This window comes from Anomaloglossus baeobatrachus, chromosome 2 (genome assembly GCF_048569485.1).
Source record: "Anomaloglossus baeobatrachus isolate aAnoBae1 chromosome 2, aAnoBae1.hap1, whole genome shotgun sequence".
NCBI classification, from domain to species: Eukaryota; Metazoa; Chordata; class Amphibia; order Anura; family Aromobatidae; genus Anomaloglossus; species Anomaloglossus baeobatrachus.
In genome coordinates this window covers 127,884,895-127,909,135 of record NC_134354.1, presented here as the reverse complement: position 1 = coordinate 127,909,135, position 24,241 = coordinate 127,884,895, and the positions used below count along the sequence as shown (strand labels likewise).

The following is a 24,241-nucleotide window of genomic DNA, read 5'->3' as shown; positions in this document are numbered from 1 at the left end:
GCCCGCTCCCCAGCGGTGTATTTGCCAGAGGAGCCCCTTTTGCCCGCAGGCTCTGGCCCTGGGAACTCTAGCTGTGGCGGTAGCTGTATTTCCCTTCACGGTTGAGCGGTTGCCTTCAGTCGGGTCTTTGCTGCTGGGAAACCCCAGAGGTTCCTGTCGCTGATGGATTTGACTGGTTTAACGGCGACTCCAAGCCTGGTCGGGGTCCGTAGGCCCTGCCGAATGGTGCTGGCTTCTCTTCGCTCCCCGGTTCGGTACCGGCGGGCCACCTCCCTTCCCCGGTCCTTACGGTTCTGCGTCAATCAGCCTCTCCTGCAGACGGTCACCACCGTCTGCCAACCTTGCTGTTAGGTGCCCGGGCCACGTACCCGGACACGGTCAGTCTGCTCTTGCTCCTCCACTACCACTTCACTTCACTCTCTTACTACTCCAAAACTCAACTTCATCCTTTTCCCGCCTCCAGGACTGTGAACTCCTCAGTGGGTGGGGCCAACCACCTGGCTCCACCCCACCTGGTGTGAACATCAGCCCCTGGAGGGAGGCAACAAGGATTTGTGTGTGCGGCTGATGTGCCTAACCGGGTTGTGGGGTGTGTTGTTGCAGTACCTGTGACGTCCTGGTTTGTCCAGGGCGCCACAGGAGCACTGTGCAAGCGATGATATTGAAATGGAAGGAGTATCATACCACTGCAAATCTACCAAGACCCGCCCGTCCATCCAAACTTTCATCTCAAACAAGGAGAAGACTGGTCAGAGATGCAGCCAAGAGGCCCATGATCACTCTGGATTAACTGCAGAGATCTACAGCTGAGGTGGGAGAGTCTGTCCATAGGACAACAATCAGTCGTACACTGCATAAATCTGGCCTTTATGGAAGAGTGGCAAGGAGAAAGCCATTTCTCACAGATATCCATAAAAAGTGTCATTTAAAGTTTTCCACAAGCCACCTGGGAGGTGGCAGAAGGTGCTCTGGTCAGATGAAACCAAACTCAAACTTTTTGGGCACAGTGCCAAACGATATGTTTGGCGTAAAAGCAACACAACTCATCACCCTGAACACACCATCCCCACTGTCAAACATGGTGGTGGCAGCTTTTCTCCAGCAGGGACAGGGAAGATCGTTAAAATTGATGGGAAGATGGATGGAGCCAAATACAGGACCATTCTTGAAGAAAACCTGTTGGAGTCTGCAAAAGACCTGAGACTGGGACGGAGATTTGTCTTCCAACAAGACAATGATCCCAAACATAAAGCAAAATCTACAATGGAATGGTTCACAAATAAACGTATCCAGGTGTTAGAATGGCCAAGTCAAAGTCCAGACCTGAATCCAATAAATCTGTGGAAAGAGCTGAAAACTGCTGTTCACAAACGCTCTCCATCCAACCTCACTCAGCTCCAGCTGTTTGCAAAGGAAGAATGGGCAAGAATTTCTCTCGATGGGCAAAACTGATACACATACCCCAAACGACTTGCAGCTGTAATCGCAGCAAAAGGTGGCACTGCAGAGTATTAACTTAAAGGGCACGAATAATAATGCACACCCCATTTTTCAGTTATTTATTTTTTTAAAAAAGTTTTAAATAAGCAATACATTTCATTCAACTTCACAATTGTTTCCCACTTGTTGTTGATTCTTCACCATAACATTAACATTTTTATCTTTATGTTGAAGCCTGAAATGTGGGAAAAGGATGAAAAATTCAAGGGGGCCGAATACTTTTGCAAGTCACTGTAGGAAACCTAAAAACGTACCTTTATGTGTATGAGTGTTACTAGCGGTAATATCATGGTCGTCTCCCTGTTTTTTAGAGACTAGTAACAGCTTTAAGGTCTGGAGCCTTTCATTTCCATCTGGGACTCTCCATTTAAACAAGATTTTCTTTCTTTTGGTGCTTAATGAATTAATGTCAGTTTTGTTGTCAGCATTCATTGCAGAGCATGTCAGCTGTAGCTGCTTCGTAGACGTGCTCCTTTAGGTTTAACTAGTTGTGTTTCCCACCAATCCTTGCCGATTATACAATCCAGTTCTATTCTGGTCGCCTTGGTGGAAGGTTCTGCTGAGGAATTCTCCTAGAGCTGGACTTTATGCTTTTTTTTGCTGTCTCCCCTGTTTGTTTTACCTACCCTTGTGTCATATTAGTGCTTGTGTCCCTCAACTGCCAGACCCTTAGCCAGGTTATCTACAGGGTAGCTCAGGCGCACAGGTTCCTGCTTGGCGACAGTTGAGGAGACTATATAGGGCTTGGTTAGGAGAGTAGGGACAGCTGCAGGTGAAGTGCAGGAGGAGTCCCATCTACCCCTCTCACTAGTTCTAGGGCCCACCATTGTTATAGTGTCCCCGATGTCCCCTTTTGTTTGTAGTGTTACTTGTCATGCGCCAGTTGTCCCTTGGTCTGTACACATGTCTCTTGTGTGTATTCATACGCTCCACTCCTAAAGCTGCAGGCAGCTTTGTAGGGACTTGTATAATTCATCTTGATCCATGTCTACAGAGCCATTCTATGCATCCATGCACTAAACAATATACCAATAGATAGCTTAATCGCACTAGAATCGCAATCTAGAAATGTATAACAACAAATGTATGCTGGGCAAACGTTTTTGCTCGGAGGTTCACAAATAGAGAACTACTGTGCAAACAAAGCTAAACGTGTGAAATGAACCTTTTTCTGATAAATGGCAAACATTTCAGAACAATTTCTAAAAAAAAAAGACAACATACCGTGTGCGTGAGCCATCTGCCAGTGTCCAATATTGGCCCTATGTCCATCCATCATGGCAAGAGGAAATGACACAACGTCCCCAGCAGCAAAGATGTCAGGAACACTGGTGCGCATAAACTAGAGAAAAACAATACAGCACAGAGATAGAACAATCATGCCTTACTATAAATATCTGTCTGAAAATTGTTTCTCACAATAGAGTTCCTATCATTCTCATCCTGCACAGTAATTTTCTACTGCACATGTTCTCCTTATGGAAATATGATTCATCTACGACAGCATTAAGCCTTCGCCATCATCAGGTTCTCTGGTGCACTGAAACTAGAGTCAGAGAACAGCAAACATCCCTTAATGTAAATGTCTGTCCAAACACTGCAAAGAATAAGGCTACTCATGAAAATCTGAGTCATCTAGCAGGAATCTGGGCCATCGGCTCTTTAGGTATATTTGGGGCTAGGCCGCTGAATCAGTAATGAATGATACAAAAGTGGATATTTTGTAACTTTTCTGAAATTGCCCCAGTTATCTTGTGATCTTTTAAAACCAAGGGCAAAAGGTGCTGTGAAATTATCCAAAATCAATCTGTTCCCATAGACATGGAGCCCCTTCCAAAGTGGCCTTACTCTTCTGTTCTGGAGAAGAATCAGACAGCAACACAAGAAAATAGACGTTCCAAGCATGAAAGGAGTCTAAAAGGTATGTGCACAAGACACTACTGAGTGAAAAAGCACTAAAGAAGCGTAAATAAAAATGAACATATGCACAGCAATGTCAAAATAACTTGCTGTGCCTATGTTCTATCTTTGTCACTGCTTTTAGCTGCTTCAGGCTATGTGCGCACTAGAAAGTGCCTTTTTCTTAAGAAAAAACGGACCCTCTGAAAGAATCCTGCACCCGCGTTTTTGCCGCGATTTCCCGCGGTTTTATCGCGGATTTTCCGCAAGTTAGTCCCCGCGGTTTTTAACAATTATCTATGGCAAAAACTGCAGGTACCTGCAGAAAAGAAGTGACATACTCATTAATTCTGCAGCGGAAAGTTTGCGGGTATAAAAAAAACGCAGTGTGCGCACAGCATTTTTTTAAAACCCATAGGATTTGCTGGAGAATGACTGCAGCAATGTTAGACACATTTTCTGCAGCAAATCCGCAGCAAAATCCGCAGTAAATCCGCAGCATGCGCACAGGGCCTCAGGCTTCGAAAGCCTTGAGGCAGCTAAAAGGAAATGACCCATCTACTCTTCTGGAATCCACTTGGAAGCGACCATTATTTTATATATGGCATGTAAAAAAAATTACACCTGGTGGCAAACCCACTGCATAAGACATCTGATCATCTTTGAGGCGCGAGATTATGGTCGGGTACGAGGATGACGCTGGTGAGCTCATGCACAGCGCCGACCATAAGCTCGCGCCTGCGCAAATACCTCACCGGCACGCGCAAAGACAACTATGTTTCCTGCTCAGCCCATGATGTGGCAGAGCCAACTGCGCCTACGCGAGATTTGCCCGAGCAGCATGGATGACGACGGCGATGCCATCCTTGTAAATCAGGAAAGGAGCACGGCGAACATGGCCAGAGGGAGGAAAAGTAGCAGAAAATGATCACGCCCATCTGCCTAGATAATTAGCATAACTGGCGGTCAGATTTTATAAAGTGATTTCAGGCGTCTACAAGTTTAGTCAGGGCACCTTCATAGAATGCAGCCCAGGAGGTGCAGAAGGTGATGCTTTTAGTTTAATAGTGAAAAAACTGGTGACGGGTTCCCTTTAACCCCTTCACGACCATGGACGGAAAGATCCGTCCTTGTGCCCTGGGCCTTAACGACCAAGGACGGATCTTTCCGTCATGACGTAATCGCGGGCACTGTGGTCCCGGTAATAGCAATCGGTGGAATTTTCCACCGTTTTCTAGAAGGAGGGGACCTCTGCTTGACCTCCCGAGGAGTGATTTCTCCACCCCGGACCTACGGTGCCTGTGATTGGCTGATTTGTGACAATGAGCCAATCACAGGCATTGTAATGTCTCAGCTAATAAAAATAGCTGAAACATTGCAATTCAGCCCTGATCGGTGTTTCTATAACACTGATCATTGGCTGACCTTTAGTTCAACCCCCCCAGCTCTGATTGGAGGGATCGTCCTCGTGATCGAACCCTCCAATCACTGTGAATCGGGGTACTGGTGAACTGCCCGTGACCGCTCACCTCGGTTTCACTTCTTCCGTGGATTGAAGCTGCTGAGAGCGATCCTGCTGCCGTGATCCTGCTGCCGTGATCCTCGGTGAGTATTGCTGCCCCCAACCCATCCACTGCTGTTCCCCTCCCCATCGCCGCTCTGCCCATCGCCGCTCCGCCCATCCCCGCACCGCTTCACCGCTACCCCCGCACTGCCCGATCGCCGCCCCACCGCTGCCTCCGCCACCCCCGCACTGCCCGATCGCCGCCCCACCGCTGCCCCTGCCACCCCCACACCACTTCACCGCTACCCCCGCACTGCCCGGTCGCCGCCCCTCCGCTGCCTCCGCACCATCGCCGCTCTGCCGCTGACCCATCGCCGCCCCGCCGCTGCCTCCGCACCATCCCCGATGACCCATCGCTGCTCCGGTCCACCGCTTCTCCCGCACTGCTGCCACGCGCCGCCCCGCCTCTGCCTCCGCACCATCGCTGCTCCGGCCCACCGCTGCTCCCGGACTTCTGCCACGCGCCGCCCCGCCGCACGATCGCTGCTCCGCCGCTGCCTCCGCTCCGCCGTTGACCCATCGCCACCGACCCATCGCTGCCCCCGCACCGCCCCACCGCTGCTCCCGCACCGCTGTCACACGCCCCATCGCTGCTGCCACCGCACCGTCGCTTCCCCGCACGCCCCACCGTACCATCGCTGCCCCGCACGCCTCATCGCTGCCTGTAATCGCAGGCCAGTGTTTGCTTCCCCTCCCCCAGCCATCTCTGCTGCCGATCCACCGCTGCCCCCCTTGCTCCCTCCACCCCCCCAATCCACCGCTGCCCCTCTTGCTCCCTCCACCCCCCCCAATCCACCGCTGCCCCCCATGCTCCCTCCACCCCCCACCCCTTCAAATCCACCGCTGACCCCATGTCCTGACTCACCATCAGCTGCTTGGACAATGTGCTCCAATCTCTCCTGCTGCTGAGTGAGTATTGATCCTAGCTTCCTCCTTCATCCCCCTTTCCTCCTTCACCCCCCTTTCCTCCTTCACCCCCATCGAATGTGACATACATAAATGTTTTTTTTGTTTTTTTTTATTATTGTAAAGGTCAGCCCAGTGCCAACATGGCAGTCTCGCATCACATAACTTGTCATGGCCGCCCGCTTCCCGGGCAGGAGCGTGCAGCCATGTACAAATACATGCTGCTGCACGCTTCTTACCAAGGAGCGGGTGGCTTTGCAAGGTGATGCGATGCGAAACTCTCACACGTGTGACTCTGGGCTTGGTGTCAGTTGCAGGTGCTTGTGTATATTTTTTTTTTTGCAAAATTCTGATATATTCTCCTTTTTTGTTTTTGTTTTTTTTTTTTAGGTTTTTCCTGTTCAAACACATACCCAAACATTTGAATAAAGTTTTTCTTTGCACACCTACACACACTCCACATACGATGTCCCGGTCTTCCCAATCTCGGAGGATGTATTCAGCCGAGGAGGCATATGCCATTGTTGCCTCCGAGACTGATAGCGAAGGAGATGACCCCACATTCCTTTGCTCCTCCCAGTCCTCTTCCTCCTCCAGTGCCGAGGAACCACCCAGAAGACGTCGTAGACTGATTCGTCCGGCGCCCAGTGGAGAAGACCCGGCGCCCAGTGGAGAAGACCCGGCGGCCAGTGGAGAAGACCCGGCGGCCAGTGGAGAAGACCCGGCGCCCAGAGGAGAAGACCCGGCGCAGAGCGTGAGTGATGCCCAGCCCAGCACTAGTGCTAGTGACCCCTAACCTAGCACTAGTGACCGGGAGTGGACCCCAGCCCCCGAAAATGTTACACCACGGATTCCTGATTTTACTCCCCAATCAGGAATCCAGTTTGATACTAACAACCTTAGAGAAATAGAATTTTTCAAAGTCTATTTCTCTGAAGAGTTTGTTAGTCTCATGGTGGTGCAAACAAATCTTTATGCCCAACAATTTTTGGCCAAAAACCCTCGCTCATCATTTTCTAGCTGGACCCCAACGGATTCAGTAGAAATGATGAAGTACTGGGGTCTGACTCTTCACATGGGGTTAGTGAAGAAGCCAGAACTTCGCCAATATTGGAGTGTTGATGTTTTATACAACACTCCAGTATTTGGTATGATTATGCCCCGCAGACGGTTTGAGGCTATCCACAGATTTTTGCATTTTAGGGACAATTTGGAGTGTCTTCCCCAAGATGACCCGAATTTTGACAGACTGTTCAAAATTCGTCCGGTCATCGAACACTTTAGCAAAAAGTTTGCTGAAGTGTACGTTCCCCGGAGGGAAATTTGTGTGGATGAGTCCCTCATCCACTTCAAGGGGAGACTGAAGTTCCGCCAGTACTTGCCCAGTAAAAGGGCAAGGTATGGCATTAAACTCTACAAGCTGTGCGAGAGTACCTCAGGGTACACTCACAGCTTTAGTTTTTACGAAGGGAAGGACATGCAGATCCAACCCCCAGAATGCCCACCTACTCTGGGGGTGAGTGGGAAAATTGTGTGGAGTTTGATCCACCCACTGCTTGATAAAGGTTATCATCTGTACGTTGATAACTTTTATTCAAGCATCCCACTTTTCCAATCCCTCTCTTCCAGAGGTACCGCAGCTTGCGGTACGATCCGGAAGAACCAGAAGGGTCTTCCTGTGACGCTAATTGGGCAGCTGCTCCATAAAGGTGAGAGCAGAGCCCAATGTAGCGACAACATGGTTGTAGTTAAGTTCAAGGACAAAAGGGATGTCCTTTTCTTGACCACAATACATGGTCCCGGCACATCTGCAACTAATGTTCGAGGTACGTCAGCACAGGTTCGCAAACCGGACTGTGGCTTGGCGTACAACAAACATATGGGAGGAGTTGATCTTTCTGATCAAGTCCTCCAGCCCTATAATGCCATGCGGAAGGTTAAGGTGTGGTATAAAAAACTGGCCGTGCACATCGTGCAGATGGCACTATACAATGCTTTCGTGCTCTCACGATGTGCAGGCCAGACCAACACCTGCCTTCAGTTCCAGGAGGTAGTAATCAAGACCATGATTTTTGGAAGAGGAGAAGAAGAAGAAGAAGCAGCAGCAGTTCCTACTACCTCTAGAACTGAAGGTTCCCGTGTGGAACCAGGGCAACATTTTCCTGGTGAGGTACCACAAACCACCGCACGAGGAAGAGCGCAGAAGAGGTGCCGGGTGTGCTATAAATAAGGGCTGAGGCGGGAAACGAAGTATCAATGTGATACCTGTCCCGATAAACCCGGACTTTGTATGAGTGACTGCTTCAAAGTCTATCATTCGTCCGGGTACTAAATTAATATAGCCCACCTAAAATTCCTGAGGCACACGACAAAGACGGTGACGTGACGCGCACTACAAGACAAAGACTGTGACCTGACGCACTACACGACAAATACAATGACCAGACGCACTACACGACAAAGACGGTGACCTGACGCACTACACGACAAAGACAATGACCAGACGCACTACACGACAAAGACTGTGACCTGACGCACTACACGACAAAGACGGTGACGTGACGCACACTACACAACAAAGACGGTGACCTGATGCACTACACGACAAAGACGGTGACGTGACGCACACTACACGACAAAGACGGTGACCTGATGCACTAAACGACAAAGACGGTGACATGACGCACACTACACGACAAAGACGGTGACCAGATGCACTACACGACAAAGACGGTGACGTGACGCACACTACACGACAAACACGGTGACCTGATGCACTAAACGACAAAGACGGTGACATGACGCACACTACACGACAAAGACGGTGACCAGACGCACTACACGACAAAGACAGTGACCTGACGCACAGTATACGACAAAAACGGTGACCTAACGCACGCTACACGACAAAGACAGTGACTTGACAAACCCTACACAACACAAATATAAAAATGACATACCATGTCCCTGAGAATACATTGCTCATTCCCTTTGGAGCCCTGCTGTGAGCCTATACAGTGGTTTTTCACCATATGCGAAGTATCGGCTTACTTAGGACAAAATTCCCAACAAATTTTGGGGTCCATTTTATCCTGTTCCCCCTATAAAAATTAAAATATTGAGCCCAAAATAACATTTTTGTGCAAAAAAAAAAAAAGTACTTTTTTGTTTTTTCAGCTCAATGTATGAAGCACATAAGGGATATAAGTGCTCACTACCCATCTATATTTATGCCTTGGGGGGTCTAGTTTCCAAAATGGGGTCACATGTGGGGATTGTCCACTGTTTCGGCACATCAGGGGCTCTCCAAACACAACATGGTGCGTCTAACAATTTCATCTAATTTTCCGTTCAAAAAGTCAAATGACGCACCTTCCCTTCGGAGCCCTGCCATACGCCCAAAGAGTGGTTTTCCGCCACATATGATGTATTGGCTTACTCAGGACAAAATTCCCAACAAATTTTGGGGTCCATTTTATCCTGTTTCCCCTGTAAAAATTAAAAAATTGAGCCCAAAATAACATTTTTGTGCAAAAAAAAGTACTTTTTTGTTTTTTCGGCTCAATGTATGAAGCACATAAGGGTTATAAGTGCTCACTACCAATCTATATTTATGCCTTGGGGGGTCTAGTTTCCAAAATGGGGTCACATATGGGGATTGTCCACTGTTTCGGCACATCAGGGGCTCTCCAAACACAACATGGTGCGTCTAACAATTTCATCTAATTTTCCGTTCAAAAAGTCATATGACGCACCTTCCCTTCGGAGCCCTGCCATGCGCCCAAAGAGTGATTTTCTGCCACATATGAGGTATCTGTGTGCTCGGAAGAAATTGCACAACAAATGTCAGGGTCCATTTCATCCTCCTCCCATTGGGAAAATGCAATATTTGAGTCTAAATTTTCATTTTTGTAGCAAAAACTAAAATATGTTCATTTTTTCCTTTCACATTGCTTTAGTTCCTGTGAAGCACCTGAAGGGTTAATGACCTTATGGAATGTGGTTTTGAGTAGCCTGAGGGGTGCCGTTTTTGGAATGGTGTCACATTTGGGTGTTTTCTTTCATGTAGGCCCCTCAAAATCAAATCAAATGTGATGTGGTCCCTAAAAAAAGTGGCTTTGTAAATTTTGTTGTAAAAACGAGAAATTTCTCATAAACTTTGAACCCCTATAACTTCCTTATGAAATTTTTTTTTTCCCAAAATTGTTCTGATGTAAAGTAGACATGTGGGAAATGTTATTTATTAATTATTTTGTATCATATGTCTCGTTGGTTTCAGAGCATAAAAATTAAAAGTTTGAAAATTACAAAATTTTCAAAATTTTCGCGAAATTTCCATTTTTTTCACAAAGAAACGCAAAAAATAACGGCCTAAATTTACCACTAACATGAAGCCCAATATGTCACGAGAAAAAACAATCTCAGAATCACCAGGATCCATTGAAGCGTTCCAGAGTTATAACCTCATAAAGTGACACTGGTCAAAATTGCAAAAAATGGCCTGGTCTTTAGCGTCAAAATAGGCTTGGGGCTGAAGGGGTTAAAGTCCATATGACATAAAGATTATTCATTTATTAAATCTCTCCTTATTTAACCAGACTTGTCAACATCTACAAAGAAAAATTTGAGACATTTGACGGCCACCTCCACAATCCTGTAAACACCCCAAGTTGTCCTCTAAAACCACCACTTCTGGGTTTGGCTTTACTCAGCTCTGCAGCTTTCCAGCCCGATTTACATGACTATTCAGGATAAATTAGGACGGTTATGAGAAGGAAATAACATTAGTAATCTATCTCCTCAAATAAAATAAAGGAAAGTGATATGGCTGAAAATTGACACACCTGGTCAGCATAGATCGCTCCCTTAGCATCCATAGCAATTCTGCTGCCTTTCAGAAAGTTGGACACAGGAGTCACACCTGGTGGAGGACAAAAAGTAATGTTTTTTATTAAAGTGTATGAATCAGCAATACCCCAAAGCAACCATACATAGGTCTGTCACTCTTCTAAGATGGGTACATTTGCAAACTGTATGTAAAATTATAGAATTTTGCAATTTACTTATTATAAAAACTTTGCCCCATTCTCCAAAAACAGATTGTTGCCAATAGGACCAGTCAGGCTCAGTGTAGTGCCTGAAAGTGAGTGTATACGAGAAAAGAAAAGTGGGCACCACATGTTTATATTATATTTATTGATGAGCGAACCTGCAGATGTTCGGGTCCGATGCATCCAGCCAGACTTAAAACAAAAAACAGTCCAGTTCGGGCACGGACTTGAACCCGAACATCTGTCCGCACGCTGAACCCCATATAAGTCAATGGAGACCTGAACAGCCTGTAAAATAAAAGAGTTAATGCAGGTATACAGGGGGACCCTACGCCCTTTTTTACATTTATTTATTTACACTGCTGTATAAGGCCGCAAACAGCGCCTGTGCTTGCAGCCAATCATGTCTGCTGTTAGAGAGGGTGAAGGCATGGTCTACCAGCAGCCAATCAGAGCCACCTGTGGTCGGGGAAAGCAGTGAATATGTATGAGCACTGATGAGCGGACCCGGAAGTACAGTTTCAGCTGCGTGGAGGCTCAGTCAGTGTATTGCTCCTGCTTTAACCATTTTGTTTTTTTTTGGTTTGTTTGTTTTTTTTATTATTGAGTACTCACCAAGTCTAAGAGCGTCTTGCTCAAAATACGTCTGGTGGTTGTCACGCAATTCATTGGACCTGGACCTCACATTCTATTTTTGTATCTCGGATCTTGTTTTTTTAAAAAGAATTTTGATTAAAAATTTGAGTTTTATTCAAAGCTACCTGGAAGCTGGATCACTTATTTTCTTCATCTAGAACCTTAGGTATCCATGATTATGTCTGCGAGCAACTAACTATGATGATATGAGCGGTTTTAACCAGGGATACATCAGGTACTGCAATGCCCTGAACATGAGGTAAGTGACACAATGAATAAGAAGAACTATACTACATTTCTAATTGGAGGTATTTGCTAAAATTATTACACTTACACCTACTACATATTAGGATAGGATCTTGGAGATGAGAATACCCCTTTAAACATGTGGGAAACTGAACTAAAAATCAATATGTTGATTGATTCCATGTTCCGTGCTCTAATATGGAAGAACAAACAAGCCAGACTTAAACTCGAGACGCTACAGACCGAAGGATGAGGGGGGCTAGAGCTACCAAATCCGGAAATATATTATCTGGCAGCTCAGAGTCAACATTTCAGGGGATGGGCAGATTTAGGGGTGGTGGACCCAGCATCCAGACTGTTAGGGCATGTACTGCATCGGAAACCATTAGTATTCGGACTGGAGGACGGATCATTTGGGAGAATAGGAAAAACGATCCCCACACTTAAGGTGGTGTTACACATAGCGACGACGACAACGACGTCGCTGCTAAGTCACCATTTTCTGTGACGTAGCAGCGACGTCCCGTCGCTGTTGCTGTGTGTGACATCCAGCAACGACCTGGCCCCTGCTGTGAGGTCGCCGGTCGTTGCTGAATGTCCTGCTTCATTTTTTGGACGTTGCTCTCCCGCTGTGAAGCACACATCGCTGTGTGTGACAGCGAGAGAGTGACGAACTGAAGCGAGCAGGGAGCCGGCATCTGGCAGCCTGGGGTAAGCTGTAACCATGGTAAACATCGGGTAACCAAGAAGCCATTTCCTTGGTTACCCGATATTTACCTTAGTTACTAGCGTCTGCCGCTCTCACGCTGCCAGTGCTGGCTCCCTGCTCCCTGCATACGTAGCTGGAGTACACATCGGGTAATTAACCTGATGTGTACTCTGGCTAGGAGTGCAGGGAACAGGGAGCCGGCACTGGCAGCGTGAGAGCACACCGCTTAGCACTGGCTCCCTGCACTCCTAGCCAGAGTACACATCAGGTTAATTACCCAATGTGTACTCCAGCTACGTATGCAGGGAGCAGGGAGCCGGCACTGGCAGCGTGAGAGCAGTGGACGCTAGTAACTAAGGTAAATATCGGGTAATCAAGAGAATTACTTTCCTTGGTTACCCGATATTTACCTTAGTTACGCTTCCACGCATCGCTGCTGGCTGGGGGCTGGTCACTGGTCGCTGGTGAGATCTGCCTGTTTGACAGCTCACCAGCGACCATGTAATGACGCAGCAGCGATCCTGATAAGGTTAGATCGCTGGTCGTGATCGCTGCTGCGTCACTATGTGTGACACCACCCTTAGCTTGATGAATAGAATCTGGAGGAAGATTAAGCAAATAAGAGGGATTACAGCAATAACTGAATTCTCTCCGTTGTGGGACAATGAAAACTGCACTGAGATATACAAGATAGGCAAATTTTAGGAATGGGCACGTAAAGGTATATGGTATATGGGGAAAATTCTTAGCCAGGGACGTCTGAAATCGTTTACACAAATACAGGATGAGTTTGGGATATCCCCACTTGGGTGGTACCAATATAAACGGTTGGCGCATGCAGTGGTGGCTCAGGGGGTTAAGCAATCATTGCTGGTACAGGCAGACCTAGTACTGAAATATGTGTGTAGTAGTGGACCCACAAGAGGAATCATATCTACTATATATAGGGACCTACTGCATACACATTTGCTTGATCACCCTGTAAACACTAGGACTAAATGGGAGGCAGAGATAGACAGGATCACTGATGAGGTATGGGATAGTGTTTTGGAATACATACCGAAATTATCAATGAGTGAACCAGCAAGATTATCCCACCTCTACGTGGTGCATAGGGCATATAGATCCCCGCCAATTATGTGGAAAATGGGATTGAGGAGTTACTCCGACTGTCCTAGATGTAATGGAGAAGGTGCCGGCATTTTCCACATGATGTGGATGTGCCCCAGGTTGGCACCCTTTTGGATAACTGTTCTTAATAGAATTGAAGGAGCTTATAGATGTAAACTTCCCAGACAACCCCTGGTATGTCTTCTAGGTTACGTGGAAGAAATTAGAGTAGACAACAATTTTAAAATAGTGATAGCCAGACTGCTGTATGCGGCAAGGAAAGTAATTGCCAAACACTGGATGCAGGGGACCCACCGACTAGAGGGGAATTTGTCACATATGTTAATCAATCATATTGTTCGAATGGAGAGAAGCATATATGGGAAAAGGAAACAACTTGTATCTTTTGATAGATTGTGGAATCCGTGGTTGCAATATGAATAAATATTAGAGTTGGGAGATGTTGAACTATGGGCAGAGATAGTTAGTTCTATACATTCCAATATATGCTATTGAAGGGTTAAAATGTAAGCTCTTTGATAATGATATGAGTAATATGTACACTGAGGGGGAGGAGATGTTGGGGAGGGAAAGTTTATAGTTCTGCTCGTTATTGTTGAAAATATAACACGTTTTGTATACCTGGTGAAAAATAAAAATTTATCTGATTAAAAAAAAAAAAAAAAAATCAATATGTTGTGTGTACAAGAGACTGTACAGCAGCCTTAGGGGTACTTTGCACGTTGCGACATTGCAGGTGCGATGTCGGTGGGGTCATGTCGAAAGTGACGCACTTCCGTGCGTCGCTCCCGACATCGTAGTGTGTAAATCCTAGATGATACGATTAACGAGCACAAAAGCGTCGTAATCGTATCATCGGTGCAGGGTCGGGGAAAACTATAATTAAGCTGCAGCGACGGTACGATGTTGTTCCTCGTTCCTGCGGCAGCACACATCGCTGTATGTAAAGCCGTAGGAGCGAGGAACATCTACCTGCCTCCAGCAGCTCACGCCGACTATGCGGAAGGAAGGAGGTGGGCGGGATGTTTACGTCCCGCTCAGCTCCACCCCTCCGCTTCTATTGGCCACCTGCCGTGTGATGTCACTGACACCGCACGACCCGCCCCCTTAATAAGGAGGCGGATCGCCGACCAGAGCGACGTCGCAGGGGACGTGAGTGCGTGTGAAGCTGCCGTAGCGATAATATTTATTTACGGGGTTTTACAAACAGAGGTGATTCTTCTCCCTCTGTTTGGGACTCTGGGTTATCCTGGTTGGTGTTGGGAACTTCATAAGTGATTTACTTCGCATTTGTGGCTCTCTTTAGTCTGGGCCTTGGAAAGAAGGAAAAATAAAATATGTGTTATCTTGTATGCAGATTATATGTTGGGGGGTTCCATATTCCATTAATTGGGGAGCTTCCCTGATGATTTCATTATATGCATATTATATCTAATATAATTAAATTATTTTCCAGACTATATGGGCCCGGATTTGAGCGATCTATAAATGGGAGTGATCTAGATACTATTCAAAACTGTTCTCCTTGCTCTTGGCAACTTATGGTTAATTTGCTCCTTATCCATCTTATGTTTTGAGAGGGGATTTAAAAATAAGGTACTCCCGATATGTAATATTCCTTGCTTCACTGAAAAACGGCACTTTTGAGCATTTGTCTCCATACATGGCGGCCGCCATGTTTTCGGAGTCCCGCGCATGCGCGGTGCCCGAAAATACTCAATAATCCTTTTCCTCTCCCTGATTGGACGCCAGCGAGCGTGTGACTTCCGGGACGCCGGGCACACGCTGAACGCGGCGTTTTCAACCATCAGGTGAGGTTTCAAACAGCTATCACATTAATGTTTTGGGTTATTTAAACCCCAGCCCTTTATGTGGGCACATCCTACCCCTGATGAAGCTGTCCTAGGGGACAGCGATACGCGTGTGGACTCTTCTACTCCACCCTGGCTATTATCTGAACCTGTATATGGTGTCCTCAGTATGGGCTGGTAATCTGGTTATCCTGGGGTCTTTGTATTTCCTCGGCTGTTATCTATGCTAATACTGTGTAATGATATCATGATCCTTGTTATCTGGTGATTGCTTAAGGGTACCTTCACACTTAGCGATGCAGCAGCGATCCGACCAGCGATCTGACCTGGTCAGGATCGCTGCTGCATCGCTACATGGTCGCTGGTGAGCTGTCAAACAGGCAGATCTCACCAGCGACCAGTGAACAGCCCCCAGCCAGCAGCGACGTGCAAGCGACGCTGCGCTTGCACGGAGCCGCCGTCTGGAAGCTGCGGAGACTGGTAACTAAGGTAAACATCGGGTATGGTTACCCGATGTTTACATTAGTTACCAGCGCACACCGCTTAGCTGTGTGTGCAGGGAGCAGGGAGCCGCGCACACTGAGCGCTGGCTCCTTGCTCTCCTAGCTACAGTCCACATCGGGTTAATTAACCCGATGTGTAATGCAGCTACATGTGCAGAGAGCAGGGAGCCGCGCACACTGCTTAGCGCTGGCTCCTTGCTCTCCTAGCTGCTGTACACATCGGGTTAATTAACCCGATGTGTACAGCAGCTACATGTGCAGAGAGCCGGAGCCGGCAGCACAGGCAGCGTGAGAGCTGCAGAGGCTGGTAACTAAGGTAAATATCGGGTAACCACCTTGGTTACCCGATGTTTATCTTGGTTACAAGCTTACCTCAGCTGTCAGACGCCGGCTCCTGCTCCCTGCTCGCTTCATTTGTCGCTCTCTCGCTGTCACACACAGCGATCTGTGTGTCACAGTGGGAGAGCGCCTTTGAAGAAAACGAACCAGGGCTGTGTGTAACGAGCAGCGATCTCGCAGCAGGGGCCAGATCGCTGCTCATTGTCACACACAGCGAGATCGCTAATGAGGTCACTGCTGCGTCACAAAAAGCGTGACTCAGCAGCGATCTCGGCAGTGAGCTCGCTGTGTGTGAAGCACCCCTTACCCTATGCAAGTGATTTTTCTGTGTATTCTAACATGTCTATATCAGCTTTATGCTGTCTGGGCTACTACTTATGCTGATACCTTGTACTGTTATTGTGATCTATGGTACTTGGTGGTTATACCACTATCAGCTTTATATTGTCTGGGCTATTACCTATGCTGATACCCTGTACTGTTATTATGTTCTATGGTACTTGGTGGGTATACTACTCTGGGTAATTACATTCGCTGTTTAAACCAATACATCTATATTTATCATGATGTTGCATTACTAGGATCTCCTATGTATTAGTTACAGCCTTACCAGGTTAACCCTGTGACTTCTTTGGGGAATCTATGGTACTTGGTGGTTATACCACTATCAGCTATATGTTGTCTGGGTTACTACCTATGTTTATACCCTGTACTGCTACTGTGTTCTATGGTACTTGGTGGTTATACTACTTTGGGTAACTACATCTGCTGTTTAAAACCAACACATTTAAATCGATTATAATGCTGCATTACTAGGATCCCCTTTGTATTGGTTACAGCCTTACTGGGTTAACCTTGTGACCTCTTTATTGTGCCAGGGGGATGTTATTTATCCTTTTTAGGGGATAAAATGATTCATATAGTCTCTATATGCCTTTTTTAAGTGGTTTTAACATGTTTGTGTCCACATATTATGTTATAAATAAAGACCTTTTTTGTACTGTTATACAGGTGTATCCCTGTTATTTTGCACACCGTCTTTTCTCCTAAATTCTAAGCCTGGGGTAAGCTGTAACCACGGTAAACATCGGGTAACCAAGAAGCCCTTTCCTTGGTTACCCGATATTTACCTTAGTTACTAGCGTCTGCCGCTCTCACGCTGCCAGTGCTGGCTCCCTGCTCCCTGCATACGTAGCTGGAGTACACATCGGGTAATTAACCTGATGTGTACTCTGGCTAGGAGTGCAGGGAACAGGGAGCCGGCACTGGCAGCGTGAGAGCACACCGCTTAGCACTGGCTCCCTGCACTCCTAGCCAGAGTACACATCAGGTTAATTACCCGATGTGTACTCCAGCTACGTATGCAGGGAGCAGGGAGCCGGCACTGGCAGCGTGAGAGCAGTGGACGCTAGTAACTAAGGTAAATATCGGGTAATCAAGAGAATTGCTTTCCTTGGTTACCCGATATTTACCTTAGTTACGCTTCCACGCATCGCTGCTGGCTGGGGGCTGGTCACTGGTCGCTGGTGAGATCTGCCTATTTGACAGCTCACCAGCGACCATGTAATGACGCAGCAGCGATCCTGATAAGGTTAGATCGCTGGTCGTGATCGCTGCTGCGTCACTATGTGTGACACCACCCTTAGCTTGATGAATAGAATCTGGAGGAAGATTAAGCAAATAAGAGGGATTACAGCAATAACTGAATTCTCTCCGTTGTGGGACAATGAAAACTGCACTGAGATATACAAGATAGGCAAATTTTAGGAATGGGCACGTAAAGGTATATGGTATATGGGGAAAATTCTTAGCCAGGGACGTCTGAAATCGTTTACACAAATACAGGATGAGTTTGGGATATCCCCACTTGGGTGGTACCAATATAAACGGTTGGCGCATGCAGTGGTGGCTCAGGGGGTTAAGCAATCATTGCTGGTACAGGCAGACCTAGTACTGAAATATGTGTGTAGTAGTGGACCCACAAGAGGAATCATATCTACTATATATAGGGACCTACTGCATACACATTTGCTTTATCACCCTGTAAACACTAGGACTAAATGGGAGGCAGAGATAGACAGGATCATTGATGAGGTATGGGATAGTGTTTTGGAATACATACCGAAATTATCAATGAGTGAACCAGCAAGATTATCCCACCTCTACGTGGTGCATAGGGCATATAGATCCCCGCTAATTATGTGGAAAATGGGATTGAGGAGTTACTCCGACTGTCCTAGATGTAATGGAGAAGGTGCCGGCATTTTCCACATGATGTGGATGTGCCCCAGGTTGGCACCCTTTTGGATAACTGTTCTTAATAGAATTGAAGGAGCTTATAGATGTAAACTTCCCAGACAACCCCTGGTATGTCTTCTAGGTTACGTGGAAGAAATTAGAGTAGACAACAATTTTAAAATAGTGATAGCCAGACTGCTGTATGCGGCAAGGAAAGTAATTGCCAAACACTGGATGCAGGGGACCCACCGACTAGAGGGGAATTTGTCACATATGTTAATCAATCATATTGTTCGAATGGAGAGAAGCATATATGGGAAAAGGAAACAACTTGTATCTTTTGATAGATTGTGGAATCCGTGGTTGCAATATGAATAAATATTAGAGTTGGGAGATGTTGAACTATGGGCAGAGATAGTTAGTTCTATACATTCCAATATATGCTATTAAAGGGTTAAAATGTAAGATCTTTGATAATGATATGAGTAATATGTACACTAAGGGGGAGGAGATGTTGGGGAGGGAAAGTTTATAGTTCTGCTCGTTATTGTTGAAAATATAACACGTTTTGTATACCTGGTGAAAAATAAAAATTTATCGGATTAAAAAAAAAAAAAAAATCAATATGTTGTGTGTACAAGAGACTGTACAGCAGCCTTAGGGGTACTTTGCACGTTGCGACATCGCAGGTGCGATGTCGGTGGGGTCATGTCGAAAGTGACGCACTTCCGTGCGTCGCTCCCGACATCGTAGTGTGTAAATCCTAGATGATACGATTAACGAGCACAAAAGCGTCGTAATCGTATCATCGGTGCAGGGTCGGGGAAAACCATAATTAAGCTGCAGCGACGGTCCGATGTTGTTCCTCGTTCCTGCGGCAGCACACATCGCTGTATGTAAAGCCGTAGGAGCGAGGAACATCTACCTGCCTCCAGCAGCTCACGCCGACTATGCGGAAGGAAGGAGGTGGGCGGGATGTTTACGTCCCGCTCAGCTCCACCCCTCCGCTTCTATTGGTCACCTGCCGTGTGATGTCACTGTGACACCGCACGACCCGCCCCCTTAATAAGGAGGTGGATCGCCGACCAGAGCGACGTCGCAGGGGACGTGAGTGCGTGTGAAGCTGCCGTAGCGATAATATTCGCTACGGCAGCTATCACTAGATATCGGACCTGCGACGGGGGCGGGGACTATCACTGCAGCGTCGGTAACATATTGTTACCGATGTCGCAGCGTGCAAAGTACCCCTTAGGAGTTGTAAGCACTCAATAGGCTGTGGCACCATCGTATGGCACTGTAGTAATGAAGTACTTAACCCAGAATGCAATACTGCTATCGGATCAGTGGTATATTACCGCTATGTATACATAGAACCATAGTATGCCCATGTACGCCCTATATCAATACTTTACCTATACACTGGTTACTGTGAACGCTGTGATATTTAGATGGTTTTATCAACTAACTGCTCCACTTGAAATGATAACAGATTTCTGTGTAATGTAAAAGTATTCAACTTGTGGCTCAATAGCTTCGAAAGAGCTAAAGAAGCGAGTCCGCCCCATCAGTTTTGTATCGTTGGATTGTAGATACAAACAGGAAGAGAGCTGTAGGCGGACTTCTTGAATTGTACAAACCTATTCCGGCCACCACCACATCAGCAGGAATTTGAATTCCATTTCTCAATATGACCTCTTTAACCTGTTAACGAAAAATGTGCTAGTGTCAGGTGCAGTGACCCAGCTCAATATACTAATACTGTAATACGAGATTAGTCATGCCTAGTACATACTGTGTGCTTTGTTCACAGCCAGGCGCTGTAAGAACAGTCGCTTCACTGAGTGATTTCCTGAATTTAATACTTTTCAGTCCTACCTGAATCCACTTTTCTTCACTGCCATCCCTTATCTGTGATCCATTATTATTTGGTGTTGACATCATGACAACACTGTTATAATTGAGGAAATAAACTAGAACTCCTGCATGATGCCCACGTCAAGAAGGAGAACCAGCTACAGCTTTGGTCTGGTGGGAACTAACCCCTGAGTCACTGTTATGCACTGAATGACCACAATGATTATTCTGGCCCCACATATTTATCATTTATCCATTGCATGGGTTATAAATGCTACATTAGTGGGGATCCGACTGCGAGGATTAAAACTGATAGCTAGAATGCGGGATCCCATGCCCCTTAACCACTAGAATGCGGGATCCCATGCCCCTTAACCACTAGAATGCGGGATCCCATGCCCCTTAACCACTAGAATGCGGGATCCCATGCCCCTTAACCACATATGAGTGTAGATGCATTTGAGCATACCCCAGCCCACTTTCACCTTCTCCTGCATTTACTTAAGGCTATGGCAGTGGTAACTCAATCAAACTAAATAAATAGCCAAAAATTACTGTGCTTTGGAATTCAGCAATGCTATCTTCTGATATGTCTCTAAACACTTTAAAGGGATTCTCCACAACACTGTTATTGATGACCTATCCTTAGAATAGGTCATCAGTATCAGAATGGGGTGGGGTGAGGAGGGGCAGCAACTGGCACCGCCACTGATTAGCTGCTGGCAGCACACAGATATACGGAATTGGGGCTGATCTACAGTACCCAAAAGCAGCCAATCAACAGTATGGCTGTTCTGCTCCATCACTATATTTAAATGGTGGGGTTCCAAGTGTAGGCTCCCCACCAAACGGATATTGACTTATCCCAAGCATATGACAATCATATCAGAGTAGTGTAAAACTCCCTTAACAACATTGCTATGCCCTCCTTATGGACGTGAAATGACCCTCAATTTGGACTGTACTACCTCACTAGTATGAATATGCACAAAATGTAAATTGCATGTATTATCCTTTGTGCATTTTATACAGAAACAAACTTGCAAAGCACTTCATATTTTTTTTAGCTTGTAGGTCCAATCATGTCAAACTCAACTCTACACTGTATGCAGAATTATTAGGCAAATGAGTATTTTGATCACATGATACTTTTCATACATGTTGTCCTACTCCAAGCTGTATAGGCTTGAGAGCCAACTACTAATGAAGTAAATCAGGTGATGTGCATCTCTCTAATGAGGAGGGGTGTGGTGTAATGACATCAACACCCTATATAAGGTGTGCTTAATTATTCGGCAACTTCCTTTCCTTTGGCAAAATGGGTCAGAAGAGAGATTTGACGGGCTCTGAAAAGTCCAAAATTGTGAGATGTCTTGCAGATGGATGCAGCAGTCTTAAAATTGCCAAACTTTTGAAGCGTATTCACCGAACAATCAAGCGTTTCATGGCAAATAGCCAACAGGGTCGCAAGAAACAAGTTGGGCAAAAAAGGCGCAAAATAACTGCCCATGAATTGAGGAAAATCAATTGTGAAGCTGCCAAGATGCCATTTGCCACCAGTTTGGCCATATTTCAGAGCTGCAACGTTACTGGAGTATCAAAAAGCACAAGGTGGGCCATACTCAGGGACATGGCCAAGGTAAGGAAGGCTGAAAAATGACCACCTTTGAACAAGAAACATAAGATAAAACATCAAGACTGGGCCTAGAAATATCTTAAGATTTTATGGACTGATGAAATGAGAGTGACTCTTGATGGGCCAGATGGATGGGCCAGAGGCTTGATCAGGAAAGGGCAGAGAGCTCCACTCAGACTCAGACGCCAACAAAGTGGAGGTGGGGTACTGGTATGGGCTGGTATCATCAAAGATGAACATGTGGGACCTTTTCCGGTTGAGGATGGAGTGAAGCTCAACTCCCAGACCTACTGCCAGTTTCTGGAAGACAACTTCTTCAAGAAGTGGTACAGGAAGAAGTCGGTATCGTTCAAGAAAAACATGATTTTCATGCAGGACAATGCTCCATCACATGCATCCAACTACTCCACAGCGTGGCTGGCCAGTAAAGGTCTAAAAGATGAAAAAATAATGACATGGCCCCCTTGTTCACCTGATCTGAACCCCATAGAGAACCTGTGGTCCCTCACAAAATGTAAGATCTACAGGGAGGGAAAATAGTACACCTCTCGGAACAGTGTCTGGGAGGCTGTGGTGGCTGCTGCATGCAATGTTGATCATAAACAGATCAAGCAACTGACAGAATCTATGGATGGTAGGCTGTTGAGTGTCATCAGAAAGAAAGGTGGCTATATTGGTCACTAATTTTTGGGGGTTTTGTTTTTGCATGTCAGAAATGTTTACTTCTAAATTTTGTGCTGTTATATTGGTTTACCTGGTGAAAATAAACAAGTGAGATGGGAATATATTTGGTTTTTATTAAGTTGCCTAATAATTCTGCACAGTAATAGTTACCTGCACAAACAGATATCCTCCTAAGAGCCAAATCTAAAAAAAAAACAAACACTCCAACTTCCAAAAATATTAAGCTTTGATATTTACGAGTCTTTTGGGTTGATTGAGAACATAGTTGTTGATCAATAATAAAAAAAAATCCTCTAAAATACAACTTGCCTAATAATTGTGCGCACGGTGTATATACTGTACTACATTGAAGCTTGCGTACAAGTATGTAGCTTGATACTTTTGAGAATACATCTAGTAATCCTACCTGTCCATCACTTTCCCGGATCTCTCTGGCCTCTGTCCTCATGTAAAAATTTACTCCACTCTCCTTCAGCAGCTGTAATAGGAAAAACTAACATGTTATATCAAGTAAAAGGTAGCATGTTTTAGGCAGTATTCACATCACATTTTATTGTACATTCAGTTGAGTTAACATTTGACCTCGTTAAGTTGAGCAACAAGAAGTAGTCTACTACATTTTGTTACATGAAAAGTACAGTGCTTAAAAAAATAACTAAAAAAATAAAAGAGGTACTGTCACGCTAGGTACTAGGAAGTAACAAACGAGCGACTAAAGGTAAGGAAAGGGGACCCCTGCGTCTAGGGAAGGGAAGATGGTGACCCCTGACCAAATCTACTGCTGGTCCCTGGGGTCCCTCACCCCCCTAGATAGGTTCTGCACCTATAAGCAGAGCCGGATACCTGACCCTAGGTATCCCTAGTGCTGGATCCTAAATAGGGAACGGGTGGGATGAGCTCATCGTCAACCCCACTAAACACTAAAGGAAAATACAAGGAGGACACACAGGGGGAAAATCATGAACTTCTTATCCACAGATCACTCAGGTAGGAGTTCAGCAATGATACTACAGATGAGAGCAAGCCACCTGCTTGCAACCAGAGCTAGAATGAACTGAATAATATCATAAGTCCAGGAAAGAAGGGAGTATTTAAACACCAAGAAAATACTGACGATCAGCAGCTGGGTGGAAGGCGAGCTCCTGCTGGGTCCAAAAGGGGGATAGAAGAAAATCCATCAGGAAAGCTACCTACAGTGCTGGCCAAAAGTATTGGCACCCCTGCAATTCTGTCAGATAATACTCAGTTTCTTCTTGAAAATGATTGCAATCACAAATTCTTTGGTATTATTATCTTCATTTATTTTTCTTGCAATGGAAAAACACAAAAGAGAATGGAAACAAAAATCAAATCATTGATCATTTCACACAAAACTCCAAAAATGGTCCAGACAAAAGTATTGGCACCCTTAAGGGGGCTTTACACGCTGCGACATCGCTAATGCGGAGTCGTTGGGGTCACGGAATTTGTGACGCACATCCGGCCACATTAGCGATGTTGCTGCGTGTGACACCGCAGAGCGATTTTGCATCGT

The 24,241-nt window shown here is 45.9% G+C and overlaps 1 protein-coding gene across 2 annotated transcripts in view; it reads right to left on the bottom strand.

Annotated features, from left to right (window-relative positions):
• The window catches only part of LOC142291083 (apoptosis-inducing factor 3-like), a 268,214-nt gene that overhangs the window by 54,666 nt on the left and 189,307 nt on the right, over positions 1-24,241 (bottom strand). For both annotated transcript variants that reach the window (XM_075335333.1, XM_075335334.1), the window contains exons 12-15: positions 23,114-23,185; positions 20,171-20,234; positions 10,714-10,790; positions 2,725-2,842 (exon numbers count right to left, since the gene is read on the bottom strand). In XM_075335333.1, coding sequence (XP_075191448.1) covers positions 2,725-2,842; positions 10,714-10,790; positions 20,171-20,234; positions 23,114-23,185 — 331 coding nt within the window. The remainder of the gene's footprint in view (positions 1-2,724; positions 2,843-10,713; positions 10,791-20,170; positions 20,235-23,113; positions 23,186-24,241) is intronic.